General features: G+C 42.9%; 1 protein-coding gene across 3 annotated transcripts in view; it reads right to left on the reverse strand.

Moving 5' to 3' along the window:
- The window catches only part of SART3 (spliceosome associated factor 3, U4/U6 recycling protein), a 38,954-nt gene that overhangs the window by 4,527 nt on the left and 21,259 nt on the right, over nucleotides 1–13,168 (reverse strand). For all 3 annotated transcript variants that reach the window (XM_003832528.6, XM_034934410.3, XM_008957960.6), the window contains exons 7-15: nucleotides 12,174–12,329; nucleotides 11,308–11,446; nucleotides 10,731–10,838; nucleotides 9,950–10,027; nucleotides 9,756–9,814; nucleotides 8,601–8,710; nucleotides 5,464–5,576; nucleotides 4,446–4,522; nucleotides 3,381–3,549 (exon numbers count right to left, since the gene is read on the reverse strand). In XM_003832528.6, coding sequence (XP_003832576.2) covers nucleotides 3,381–3,549; nucleotides 4,446–4,522; nucleotides 5,464–5,576; nucleotides 8,601–8,710; nucleotides 9,756–9,814; nucleotides 9,950–10,027; nucleotides 10,731–10,838; nucleotides 11,308–11,446; nucleotides 12,174–12,329 — 1,009 coding nt within the window. The remainder of the gene's footprint in view (nucleotides 1–3,380; nucleotides 3,550–4,445; nucleotides 4,523–5,463; nucleotides 5,577–8,600; nucleotides 8,711–9,755; nucleotides 9,815–9,949; nucleotides 10,028–10,730; nucleotides 10,839–11,307; nucleotides 11,447–12,173; nucleotides 12,330–13,168) is intronic.

Consider the following 13,168-nt stretch of genomic DNA (forward strand, 5'->3'; position numbering starts at 1 on the left):
TACACTCGGGTAAGTGGGCTCAATCAAGTGGAAGTAATAACATAAATCCCCATTGTCCACTCTTAATTATACAAAAGGCCAGTGGATCTCAAAGTTCAGAAGGCAAATTCCAGGGCCCCTCTCCTACAAAGCCCAGATCAGCAGGGTTGGGATAGGACATGAGAATCTGCACTGGAAAAGCACCCTAGTGACTGATACCCGTGCCCCAGGGAGCACATTTTGGAAAGCACTACAAAGGATCTGTGGTTTCTAAAACACTTTCAATATGGCCTTGTGTCCTTAAGAGAGCTTAACCACAATCTTCTACTGCAGTCTGTCCTCACCACTGCCTCCAGAGGGCCAGTACTGAAGCTCAACAGACATCAGCCTCCGGCAAACAGACCTCCCCATCAGTTCACCCGCTGCCTTTCCAATGCAACGTAAGCCCTGCACACTGCTACTGTATTCAAGAGTGTCCCTGGGCTGGGTCCAGCTGACTGGCCCACCTACCACTCCAGCCTCCTCGACCACTGCCCCATCCCTCTCTAATGCATCTGAGGTCAAACCCAATTATCTGCTGCTCACAGAAAATGCCAGGCTGTGCTGTGCCTTCAGGCTGTACTAACATTGGCTCCCTGTCTAGCTCAGACCTTCCCTTCTCGCTGCCACAGTCACTCGGTCTTCCCCCTGGATGCCGCATCTCTTCCCCCACAGTCTTCCTGGTACGAAGTTGACCCACTAGTGCCTTCTTTGGCCTCCACCAGTATTAACAATGCCATCTCCCACAGTCCTGATCACACGCCACGCCCTGATCACACACCACTGCGGTCACACATCACATTTGTCTTATTCTGCTAAACTGGGAGGCCAGTGGAGCAATGAGCCATCCTCAGTCATTTAGGAAAGCCCAAACAAGGTGTGCGAGCAAGGTCAACTCAACGATGGATGACTCCATTCCCAGTTCTCTCTGGCTCACACATCTGTATTAAGAAAGTATACAGAGTCCTTTCAAGTCCAGAGACAATTCTTTTTTTTGTTTTGTTTTGTTTTTGAGACAGTGTCTTGCTCTCTCTCCCAGGCTGGAGTGCAACGGCATGATCTCTGCTCATTGCAACCTCTGCCTCCCGGGCTCAAGTGATTCTCCTGTCTCAGCCTCCCGAGTAGCTGGGAAAACAGGCACCCGCCACCACAGCCAGCTAATTTTTGTATTTTTAGTAGAGGCAGGTTTTCACCATGTTGGCCAGGTTGATCTTGAACCCCTGACCTCAGGTGATCCGCCCACCTCAGCCTCCCAGAGTGCTGGGATTACAGGCATGAGCTACCGCACCCAGCCACCAGAGACAATTCTTTACCTTGACTGACTCTCTGAAATAAATATGACCCAGAGCTGCCCGTCCCTGAAATTACAAGGGTGAAAGAAACACTGCTGGAAAATTCCACTAAGTCAGAACCATTAAAAGCAGGGCCAAGGCCAGGTGCAGTGTCTCATGCCTGTAATAACAGCACTTTGGGAGGCCAAGGCGGGAGGATCACTTGAGGTCAGGAGTTCAAGACCAGCCTGGCTAACATGGTGAAACCCCGTCTCTACTAAAATACAAAAATTAGCTGGGCATGGTGGCTGGCAAAGTGTAATCCCAGCTACTTGGGAGGCTGAAGGAAGAGAATCACTTGAACCCAGGAGGCGGAGGTTGCAGTGAGCCGAGATCACGCAACTGCACTCCAGCCTGGGCGACAGAGCGAGACTCCCTCTCAAAAAAAAAAGTAGGGCCAAGCCTGGCAGGTCTGTGCAGGGTTGGGGCTGCAGCAGTGGTGCGGGATGCTAGAGCCTGAATGGAAGGAAGAAGACGGGCAGGCATGGGGCAGTGACAGGGACCCAGCAGCCTAGATCTGGAAGCCTGAGTGAAAGAAGCAAGGGTGTCCGTGCAGGGCCGTGCCTGGCCCCGGGTGTGGGAGACCAAACAGGGTGGGGATGGCACATATGAGAAGGGGAGGCAGGCACAGGAAGTTGATTACATACCTACAGGGGCCAGGTGGAGTAACTGAGGATGCTGAGAATAGAGGGAGCCAAGTTTCTCAAGGTCAGAGAAGGGCGTGACACAGCTGGGCACAGTGGCTCACACCTGTAATCCCAGCACTTTGGGAGGCCGAGGCAGACAGATCACTTGAGGCCACAAGTTCAAGACCAGCCTGGCCAACATGGCGAAACCCGATCTCTACTAAAAATACAAAAAATTAGCCAGGTATGATGGTGCATGCCTGTAATCCCAGCTACTTGAGAGGCTGAGGCACAAGAATCATTTGAACCTGGGAAGCGGAGGTTGAAGTGAGCCAAGATCACCCCACTGCACTCCAGCCTGGGCAACAAAGCGAGACTCTGTCTCAAAAATAAATGAATAAATAAATTTTAAAAAGAGAGAGAAGGGCATTGCAAGTGTGAAGGGGAACCCTATGGTGTTAGACCGGACTGGAGGTATTGGTGTGAAATCATGACTTTCAGTATATACAAATAGTTACACAAGTAAATATGGTCATAAATATGTGTACACATGCACACGCACGCGCACACACACACACACTCCCTACCCTTGACCACTCAGGCCTGGGAACAATAACCAACAGCAGTGAGCACAACTAGCACCTTCTAAATACCACTCATCACTCAAAGGAACCTTGGAGAAATGATGGATTCCAGGGCTGAGTTATGGAAAGTATAAGATGACCCTTGGGTATTGTGTGCTAGAAGGTAAGGAACTGATGAAAGAACAAGGGGACAGGTCAAAGGGACATAGAAGCCTGTGTGAAGGAACTCTTGCTAGCCAAACCTGGGATAAGCAGAGAATCAGCATAAATAATTCTCAAAAGGGTCGTCACCAGCGATGGAACAAAGCGAATCACAGTCCACCTGATGGGACTCAATGGGCAGGCCACAGGAGCACTTGTGCACTATTCCTGCCCGAGATGCATGAGTGGAATCCAATGCTTAGGGAGCATCAGACACACCCAGGCTGAGGGGCACAACACAGCAACTGGCCTGCCTCCTTCCAAGACTGCAGGTCATCAGAGTAAAAAAAAAAAAAGCTGAGGAGTGCTCCAGACTCAAGGAGATCCAGGAGACAGGACAACTAAACACAATAGTGCATCCTGAACCGGATCCTTTCACTACAAAGGACATTATCAGGATAAATGGGAACCCATAGCTCATTGCTAACCCCGGCTCTGATGGCTGCATTCTAGTCATGCAGAAGAGGGCCCCTTGTTTGCAAGACATACACCCTAACAGTGATCAAAGGGTAATGGGTATCAAGCTGGTAACGGTTCAGGGAAGAAAGTTCTTCGTACTGTATTCGCAACTTCTCTAACTTTAAGACGTTTCAAAACACAATTTCTCAAGAGCTCCTTACCTTCTTCATCATCGCCCCACTCTTTCTCATCGTCCTCATCTGCTCCGCGTTTCTCTGGGCCTCTGATCTTTTTCTTCTTTTTTAACGCTTTCTTCTCGGCCCGAGCTCTTTTCCGTTGTTCAGCCTTTTCTTCTTCTTGCTGCACAAGGGCTGCTTCCTTCTCTGCAGCCTAGAAAAGTGGGAAGATGATGCATCGCTGGATGTGGCAATTACATTCACTGTACTGATTTGTCATGAAAGGGGAGAAGGAGTGGAAATTCATTACTAATGAAAAGCAGAGATCAGGAGAAAAACGTGGACAGGCTCACGGCTGTTCCACACCAGGGCTCATTCAGGTTTGTTGGAATTCTGGATCTGATGTCTCTGTTACATTAGCAATTTCCTCACCCTAATCATTACTCACCAAAAGGAAGGCAAAAAAATCCATAAAACTGGCCGGGCGCGGTGGCTCACGCCTGTAATCCCAGCACTTTGGGAGGCCGAGATGGGTGGATCACGAGGTCAGGAGATCGAGACCATCCTAGCTAACATGGTGAAACCCCATCTCTACTAAAAAAATACAAAAAATTAGCTAGGTGTGGTAGCGGGCACCTGTAGTCCCAGCTACTTGAGAAGCTGAGGCAGAAGAATGGCGTGAACCCGGGAGGCAGAGCTTGCAGTGAGCCGAGATCATGCCACTGCACTCCAGCCTGGGCAACAGAGCGAGACTCCGTCTCAAAAAAAAAAAAAAAATCCATAAAACTGAAGCCCTAAATAAGTTGGGGTGTTCATGTTCCACTCACTAGGCTAAGTGAGGCTCTTCTTTATTCTTTTTCATCAATTCTCGTAAATTTTAGAGCCAAAATTCCCTCACTAAATGAAACAAGTACTTAATATTGGGGCTGATGTTTTAGAACAATCTAAAAATGACACAAGACAGGTTTAAGCATTGATCTAAATATTTTAAAATTAATACTGAGTAAAAGACACTTAGGAAAATGTAAAACATCTTGACAAGAAACATCCATACCAAACTGAGCCAAAATAGCTACCAGAGGTGCCAATGACTTCAAAGATTGTCATTACCTTCATTCTCTGCTCATTGACACGAGCTAATCGGGTTTCAGTTTTCTGAACAGCTATATCCCAATCTTCTAAAGAACCTTGAAAGAAAGAGAAGCAAAACTTTCACTCTTTAGGATTTTGAAGGATACAATCACATAAATTTTTCTTAATTTCTCTGTACCTCCAGAAGAGATCTCTCCCATCAAACAATAAGAAAATGTAATCCCTGTAGGCTTGAAGTTCAGAATTCAAATAGTCCTTCTAAGTGGGTTTAAAATGTCCCTTTCCTTTCAGGAGAGACTTGAAAACCAGAATATGATCTATTAAGGGCTCTAAATGGCAAAGAATATGAAAACGAACGTTCTAATGCAAAAGTACATTTATATTAAGACTGAAGAATTTTAAGAGGTACTCAAATGTTGAGGCATTTATTTCTTATTTTTTGGTGGTCTTTGATTGCCAGTTCTGAGGGGTCCATACCCAAAATCCAGACCAATACCCACAGATAAGTTCACATTATTTTTCTATTGGTTCTAGCTAACACTGAAGGCTCTGAAATTTAACAAGGGATGCAAAGGACACATTGAGCCATTTGCCTCTCCAAGCTCCTTTGTTGGATAGATGTTGTACTAGAGCACAGTGACTCTCAAAGGAGGGATCCTGCCCATCAAGAGACATTTGGCAATGTTAAGAGACATTTCTGGTTGTCATGTTTGGTTGTGGTGGTGAAGCTGCTACTGGCATTTCAGGGCTAGAAGCCAGGGATGCCCCTAAACATTGTATAACGCACAGTCCCCCCCACAAAGAATTAGAACCCTGTGCTACAGTGACATCACAGAGTCCTCCTTGTAGCTGCAGAATTTGAGAAGAGCTGCAGGAGGACTCATTTTCAGGACACTTGTGACAGTCTAATCATAGGGCACCACCTAAGGTGGCAGCGTAAACACAGTCTGTCCCCAGACTGTAACCAGATGCTCCTACTTGAGACCAAACAGCAAATGGGTTAGGCTCCAAGCCAGAAGAGAGCTGGGGGTCCCACCTTCTGTCCTCTCCATGGTGAGTAACACTTCGCAGACGTGCTCTGGGTAGTCACTGGTGCACTGGACGGCCCGGTGCAGAGCCTTCCGGCAGTGCTGGGTGTCACCATGCGCTCTAAGGCAGAAAACAAAAAGTTGCTGCCACCAGGACACAAAGTGGAAGGCACTCGAAGGGAGAGGCCGTCTTCTCCCAGGTAGAAACTCACTCTTCAGTAACTCTAGCTTCTGAGAAGACCTTAGCTTTCAGATCTATCCATGATGCTTTCTCCTTCCAGAGTCTCTACAGTCACCTACGAAGTATTTCCCTGAAGCACTCTCTCCCTCAGCCATGTAGGGGCTACTGGAAAGTGTACCTGATATTGTGATCTGCAACCAGCATTCTGCCTTTACAGCATTCACATGTGCGGCACATGGCGGGGGAGTCCAACAGCTCTCTGTAACCTGATACAGTCCCCAGGGAAATTTTACTATGGCGTCCTACTGACAGGAGAGATGAATCCAGGGTAGTGTCAAATTTCATACCCAGAGTCAGATCTTTTTTTTTTTTTTTGAAAGGGAGTCTCGCTCTTGTCACCCAGGTGGGAGTGCAATAGCACGATCTCGGCTCACTCCAACCTCTGTCTCCCAGGTTCAGGCAATTCTCCTGCTTCAGCCTCCTGAGTAGCTGGGATTACAGGTGCCCACCACTACACCCAGCTAATTTTTGTATTTCTAATAGAGACAGGTTTTCACCAGGTTGGCAAGGCTGGTCGCAAACAGATCCTTTTTGTACACTGCTAATCACAACAGCTACACAATTCTGCTAATCATAACTGTTATGCAACAGTGTATTCATATTTGTTTTTAAAACATTTTAAATATACATAATTATATATACATATTATGATGCTCAGAATAAATTCAGAGCACTGGTTCTCAAAGTAGGATCCACGTACCCCTGAGGATCTCCCAGAGCCTCTCGGGGGCCCTGCAAAGTCAAAACTCCTTTTATAATAATACCAAGACATTGCTGGACTTTTTCACTGTGTTGACATCTTCAAGACAGTGCACAAGTAATGGTGGCCCTTAGCACAAATCAAGGCAGTAGAAATCTTTTTAATGCACTGTGTGATGAAATACTAAGTACACTTAAAGCCCTTCTGCATACTGAAGTACAATGATTATTGCCAAAAAAAAAAAAAAAAGCATATTACTGTTTGAGTTGCAAGCTAATCAAGTCATTTTTTTCAAGGACACCATTTTTACTTGAAAGGAAACTTGAGTGACAAACCACGGTCAGTTACTCAGACCTGGGTATTTGGCAGACATTTTTGAAAATTAACAAAGTGAGGCTGCCACTCTGGGGAAAACCACTGACATTATTTGTTGCATGTGATAGAATTCAAGCTTTCAAGTGAAAATTAGAATTTTGGAAAACTTGTATCTGCCACCACAAGTCTGACAGCTTCCTACTTAAAATACTTTTCAACTAAGATCAATACAGATACGAACAAATACGATTTTTTAATACTATAGGATGAAATATGTCAACATTGGAAGAGCTGCATGATTTAGTGAATTGGGATTTTTCCAAATAATGTCATAGAATTGTGGCATCAAGTAAAAGATAAAATAGACAAATGGGTATTACTGTAACAGACTCTGTCAATATGGTTTCAGATTCCACATGCAACACTGAAGTTTTGCTATAATATGTATGAAAGAAGAATACCCACAATTATCTGAAAATGCTTCTAAAATACCTTTCTTTCCTAACCTCTTCAATGAAAACAACAGATCACAACAGACAGAATCAGTAACAGACATGAGAATTTAGCTGTCTTCTCCTAGGTCAGAATAATTTGCAAATAAATATATTTGCAAAAATAGAAAACACTGCCACTTTTCTCACTATATTATTTTGGGGTCTGGAAAACAGTCACTGCTCAAAAAAGATATTAATGTTAGATAATTTGTTATATTTAAATAAATTAAAATGTTTTTTAGATTTCTCAATTTATAAATTATAAATATCAATAGATATAACTCACATACATAAAAGTTTTTTGGGATCCTCCAGTTTTAAGAGTGGAAAATGGATCCTGAGACCAAAAAAATTGTGAACTGCAGATCTAGGGGGATATTCAACAAACTTTAACAGTGGTTATCTCTGGGGTGGGATTGTAAGAAACTGTCACGTTTAGCCGGATATGGTGGCTCATGCCTGTAATTCCTACACTTTGGGAGGCCGAGGTAGGAGGATCACTTGAGGTCAGCATGACCTACATGGTGAAACTGTGCCTCTTCTAAAAAAAAAAAAAAAATCCAAAAATTAGCCAGGTGTGGTGGTGCACGCCTGTAATCCCAGCTACTCAAGAAGCTGAGGCAGAAGAATCGCTCGAACCCAGGAGGCAAGGTTGCAGCTGAGACTGCACCACTGCACTTCAGCCTGGGCAACAGAGTGAGACTCCCCATCTCCCCCGAAAAAAGAAAAGAAACTGTCGCATTCTATCACATATTTTTGTAAATATTCTAATTTGGGCACACAGTGTTTTTTAAATAGGGAAAAAATCTTCAAAAAAGAAAACCCAGCAATGTAGCAATGTTATGCAATGAACAACGTTCAAGACAGACTGAAAAGTCGGTCACATTCTTTATGTTTTCCCCATGTTATAAATATTGTTAGGCCTATCTTATTTCGTTCAAATAGTTTTAAAGGCTTGTAACACATGCATGCTATAATTGCCTTTTCATTACAAAAAAATTTAAACATAGAAAAGTCTCAAAGAATGGGTCATGGTTATGACTGGGTCAGTAATTTGAGTTTTTTTTCTCTTAGCTTTTTAGTATTTTCTGCTTTTCTATAAAAGCAAATATAAAAAACAAATAGCTCCAAAAGGTCAAATAAAATATCATGCCCAAAAATCAAGACAAAAACAAATTAAAAGAAATGCATGGCTATAAGAGTTCCAGGCACAAAATATCATGTCTGGTTCTCTAGCCCTGCCCATTAAAAATGTACCCACTACTGAAAGAGACAGAATGAAAGAAAACAGCCCAGTTCTAAGGAGCTAGTCCAAGCTGGTAGGAGTCAGCCAGGAGTGAAGACAGGTGCACAGCTGACAAGCACTGCCTCCCTCCCCACCCCGAGATCAGTTACCTTTCCAGGTTGTAATACTCTAGCCACATGTTGGCGTACTTGGCATTTCCTCTGGTCATGATGCTATCCCAGAGTTCCCGAGCTTTCTGCATGTTATTGCACAGTCGAGCCTAAAGTGCATCAGCAGGCTGTTAGGAGACCTGAACCTTATGACGTCGACACCCATCATACAACACACTTCCAACAGACACACATAAAAAGCACCCCACAACTATTAGTGTTACAGATGTCCCTGGGCATTCCCCAGGCCTCCCTCCAGTGGTAAACGACCCAGCCCAAACACTTGAGCCTTTCTGCAGCCACGAGCTAATCTACCTATGTTTCCTGAGAACCGAGAGAGGGAGCGCACGGTACTTACTCGACAGTACTAGATAGTCATGTTTTTTATTTTTATCAAGCTTAACTACAAGTGTTTGAGAGACAATGTTAAAAAAAAAAAAAAGACTGATCTAGTATTAAATGCACACTCTGCTACTAATACTTACAAACTGTGACTTGGGCAAATTACTTAACCTGTAATTCTCAGTTTTCTCATCTTTAAAATGGTTAAAAGATAAGCATCCCATATAAAAACTACCTGACAAATGTTAGTTTCTTCTATCTGACGCTCCCTCAGAGGAGAAAACATGATTAGAATTGTTACAATCCTACCTGCTGATCAAGGGAGGTTCCGTGTCTTACTGACCTTGGTCTCCCTGACCCAGTAATGACATTCAAGTGATCATATCCTCTAATTACTTGTCAAATCATCTGTCTTCTACATTAGATAGAAGCCTTACTAGCAAAGGAATTCTATCTGTCTTATTCCCACAGCACCTAGTACAGTGCTGACAAACAGTACACGCTCACTGTGCTCTCACAAATGAAGCAAAGAGACAGAGACAGAAGTAAACGAGTGAATACCTAGCATCTAAACATTTACTGCACAACTTCTAGCTGGGAGCTAGTATTTTCACCAACATATTTACAAATATGTGTCAAGCTACGTAAATAACATGAATCCTTGTGAAGCCTAGACCATTACCTAGGTAATAACATAAATCCTTATAGAGCTTAGGCCATTATCTGGGATTCTGACTCAATTTTAATTAAAGTTTAATAGGATGCTATTAAACAATGGTGGATGAAAGTGCTAGATGTGTCAAAAACATTTACCTCAATCCTAGCCCAGTTCTGCATAATCACGCAGCTTGGATCACCACTCTCATTGAAACCTTCAAAAACAGAATTAGTAAAATTAGAAAGGAACTTGGAGACAAATAGTCGCTGGCTGAAAAGGTACATCAACCAGGAAATAGTACAGACAAGGAAATACAACTGGGCAAAACCACAGGCTGGGGCATACTTACGCTCTTCCACCTCCTGCTTCAGATACTCCAAGGCACGAGTAAAGGCGGCCCTCAACTCCTCCAGCTCTTTACTGGAGTCTAGCGGAAAGTGCAAAAAAAGGCTTTAGGAAACCACATAGCCTGGCTTTGTTTTATTTTTTATCCTATGCTGAAACTGCCTGGAGACCCACTATGTACCTGGCATCATGCAAGGGACACAGAAATAAAATTGCCAATTCCTGCCCTCATCACATAGTTGGGGAGAAAGAAATTTGAACAGAATAGAGCATGGACAGCGTGGTGAAAAAGGCAAACACAGGGTGCTGTGGGGGGGGAGTCTCCCCCAGCTGGGGTGACACAGGCAAACAGGAGAATGGCTAAAGGCTACCTGTATGAGGTGACAGCTGACATGAGTGTGCAAGTACAAGTTAGGGGTTTTCTGGTTGTTTTGGGGGGGACATGAAGGGGCAAAGGATCCCACAGAGGTACAAAGATTTTTCTAAAACACAGCAGTCTTATTTCAAGAAGTATTTAGGATAAATAAAAAGACCTGAAAGGAGAAATGAGAGCTAAGACTAAAAAGGCTGGCAGGAGCCAGTATAAACGATTACTCTCTTGCTTTACAATCCACATCATGACTTGTTAAAGACAGAAATTGCTAAGATTTCTGGGGGAAAAAGTCACCAATACCTAGTCTACATCATTTGCCCAATCACAATGTATCTGGGGAACTGGGACATCTCGCCAAAAGTTGTATTAAGAACATGTTCAGCTCTAAAGTGAAAAACATGTGCTTAAATACCTTGTTTGAAATCAACCCTTCTCCTCAGGTAATCAAGGTATGCCTGCCAAATCTCCACATAATCAGTGGCCTGGATGAAGCCGGCATTCAAAGCTTTCTCGAAGGTTACTGGAGTTGGAGAAAAGTCAGGATTTGTTACCAATTCAAATGGAAACTAATAGAAAGTCACTACATTCTACTGACTATAAAACACTACATGACTTTAAAGACTAATAGATGCAACAGAATGAAATGAGCTAGACAGGAATGTTGAAGACAGAAGTTGCTACAGCACTCTACAGACTGTGTTCTAGAAAAAACTTCCTCCACAAGACGCCCTGCAAGAAGAGTTCCAGATCAAGCAAGTTTGGAGAAAAGACTACAACTTCTTAGAAAATACAATGAATATTAGCATGTTAAAAAGCTCTAAGAAGCCACAAATATAACCAGTTCATCTCTCACTCAGAGCCCTTTTTGTCACTACACTCCATAACCCAAAGAAAACCCCAGGGAACACTGATGTAATGACTTTGTCACCGCTCTCTGTTTTTCACTTGGGACAAATAGCTTAGAAGTTCTCCCACAAAAACATCCGCACCAGAAATTACTTGATGATCAACTCCATGTCTCTCCATGGCCAAGAGGTACCGACTCCATAAGGCAACTGTCCAGGGGCAGTTTCTAATAGCGCGGTTATGTACAGATAAAACCAAATCCTTTACTTTCAGTTGTCGATCCTATGATAAAGAATTCCAGAGTTAGGAAATTACACTTTATTAAGCATTCACCATCAACAAGACATTGCCAGCACGATCAAGTGATGAAAGAAATGTCCTTATAAACGTCTCTTGTGACCTGGTTTCCTCAACAACAACAAAAAAATCACTAAGGGGAGTGGAGGAGAAGGAGAGGAGCAACTTACAGGTTAAAACAGCCTTAAAAGACGTCAGCCAACCCTACTGGATAGACCTCATTTGGATCCTTTTATACATACACACTGAAATATTTTATATACACATACTGAAATATTTACCAACGAAATATCATTTCTGGATTTGCTTCAAAGTAACACAGAAGGGACAAGTAGGTGAGACTACAGATCAAAGTAAACTAAAGCTATAATTGTTACTAATTGTTGAAGCTGGGTGAGGGGTACAGAAGTTTCATTTTACTGATCTGTCTTTTATATGTTTACATTTTTGCCATAATAAAAAGTTAAAAGAAAAATATCAATTTGTTATAAGTCCTCAACACAGACAATATGCTAATTTTACTTACAGTTAGTGACCATTTTTAAATAACTTGAAACACTAAAACTTTCTAAACGAGTTGGCAAAGAGGAGAAAAAGCGGATGGAGGAAAAGCAAGAGTAGGGCCATATGCAACAAACTCCTGGCACTCTTACTGATTTTAAGTAGATTCTAAATTGGCAAAAATAAAATGAAATTAGAACAGTGATCTTACTAGGTACTGACTGTAACGGATCCATAAGTCTGGGACAAGGCAGTTCTCGACCAGGGCGCGCTCAAAGATCAACTGAATGCGAGCAGGATCGCCAATTTTCATCTCAAAATCGATATATGCTTGATATTCTGCCAGCCTTGGTGCCTCTGCCTGCAACTGGAGTACAGGAAAATTGTATTGAATTTAGTTACCGGCAGGAAGCACAACACATCTGCAAATAAAATAAATTTTGGCAAAACTGGCTACAGTAACTATGAATCGCCAAATCCTCACTCTCAGAACCACTCCACTATGGCCTCTACAACTTCTTGAGCAAAACAAGAGTCTTCTCATCTGGTCCAAAGTGCCAGTTCATGGCAGTCATTACAAAGGCTCCATAAACCCTTTTCTAAATCCATTCCTAGACCACAGGGAATTAAGTAGCCCATCAATCAGGAACTGAGTGAAAGAGCAACACCTTTGCCAGTGACCACTGTTAACCACCCTTCCAAACCAGAAGTCATGTTCTTGGGCTACTGAGTAGAGTTAATACAACCAAACTGGAAAATTTTGGTGCCTGATGCTATTTCAGGTTTCTTATTCCAAATATCAGTTCCTGGAAGAATGTAGATAAATGCAGAAGATGAAGGCAGCTGTGCTGAATGTTTAATGATCCAAAGACATACAATCAAATTCTTTTTAGAAAAAAATCTTATTCGACATGTTTTCTCTTCAGGCACATTTTGCTGATGGCCATGACATAACTGAATGATTGAAGTTTTGGGAAGCACAGGTACATGCAAATCATTTACACATGAAAAAGAAAGGATGAAGCAGTGCAGGAGAGTAAGAGAACACACAGACTCCATACGTAGAAAGGGGATGTTTCAGGGCCTCCATTTCCAGTAACGAGGAAGAATTAGTTACCCAGACACACTGTACCATTCAAAACAACTAAAACTGCTAAATTAAATATAATATCTTCTTAAAAGTCATCAACAAACTGGCAAAGAAAC

The sequence above is a fragment of the Pan paniscus genome, chromosome 10 (assembly GCF_029289425.2).
Source record: "Pan paniscus chromosome 10, NHGRI_mPanPan1-v2.0_pri, whole genome shotgun sequence".
NCBI classification, from domain to species: domain Eukaryota; kingdom Metazoa; phylum Chordata; class Mammalia; order Primates; family Hominidae; genus Pan; species Pan paniscus.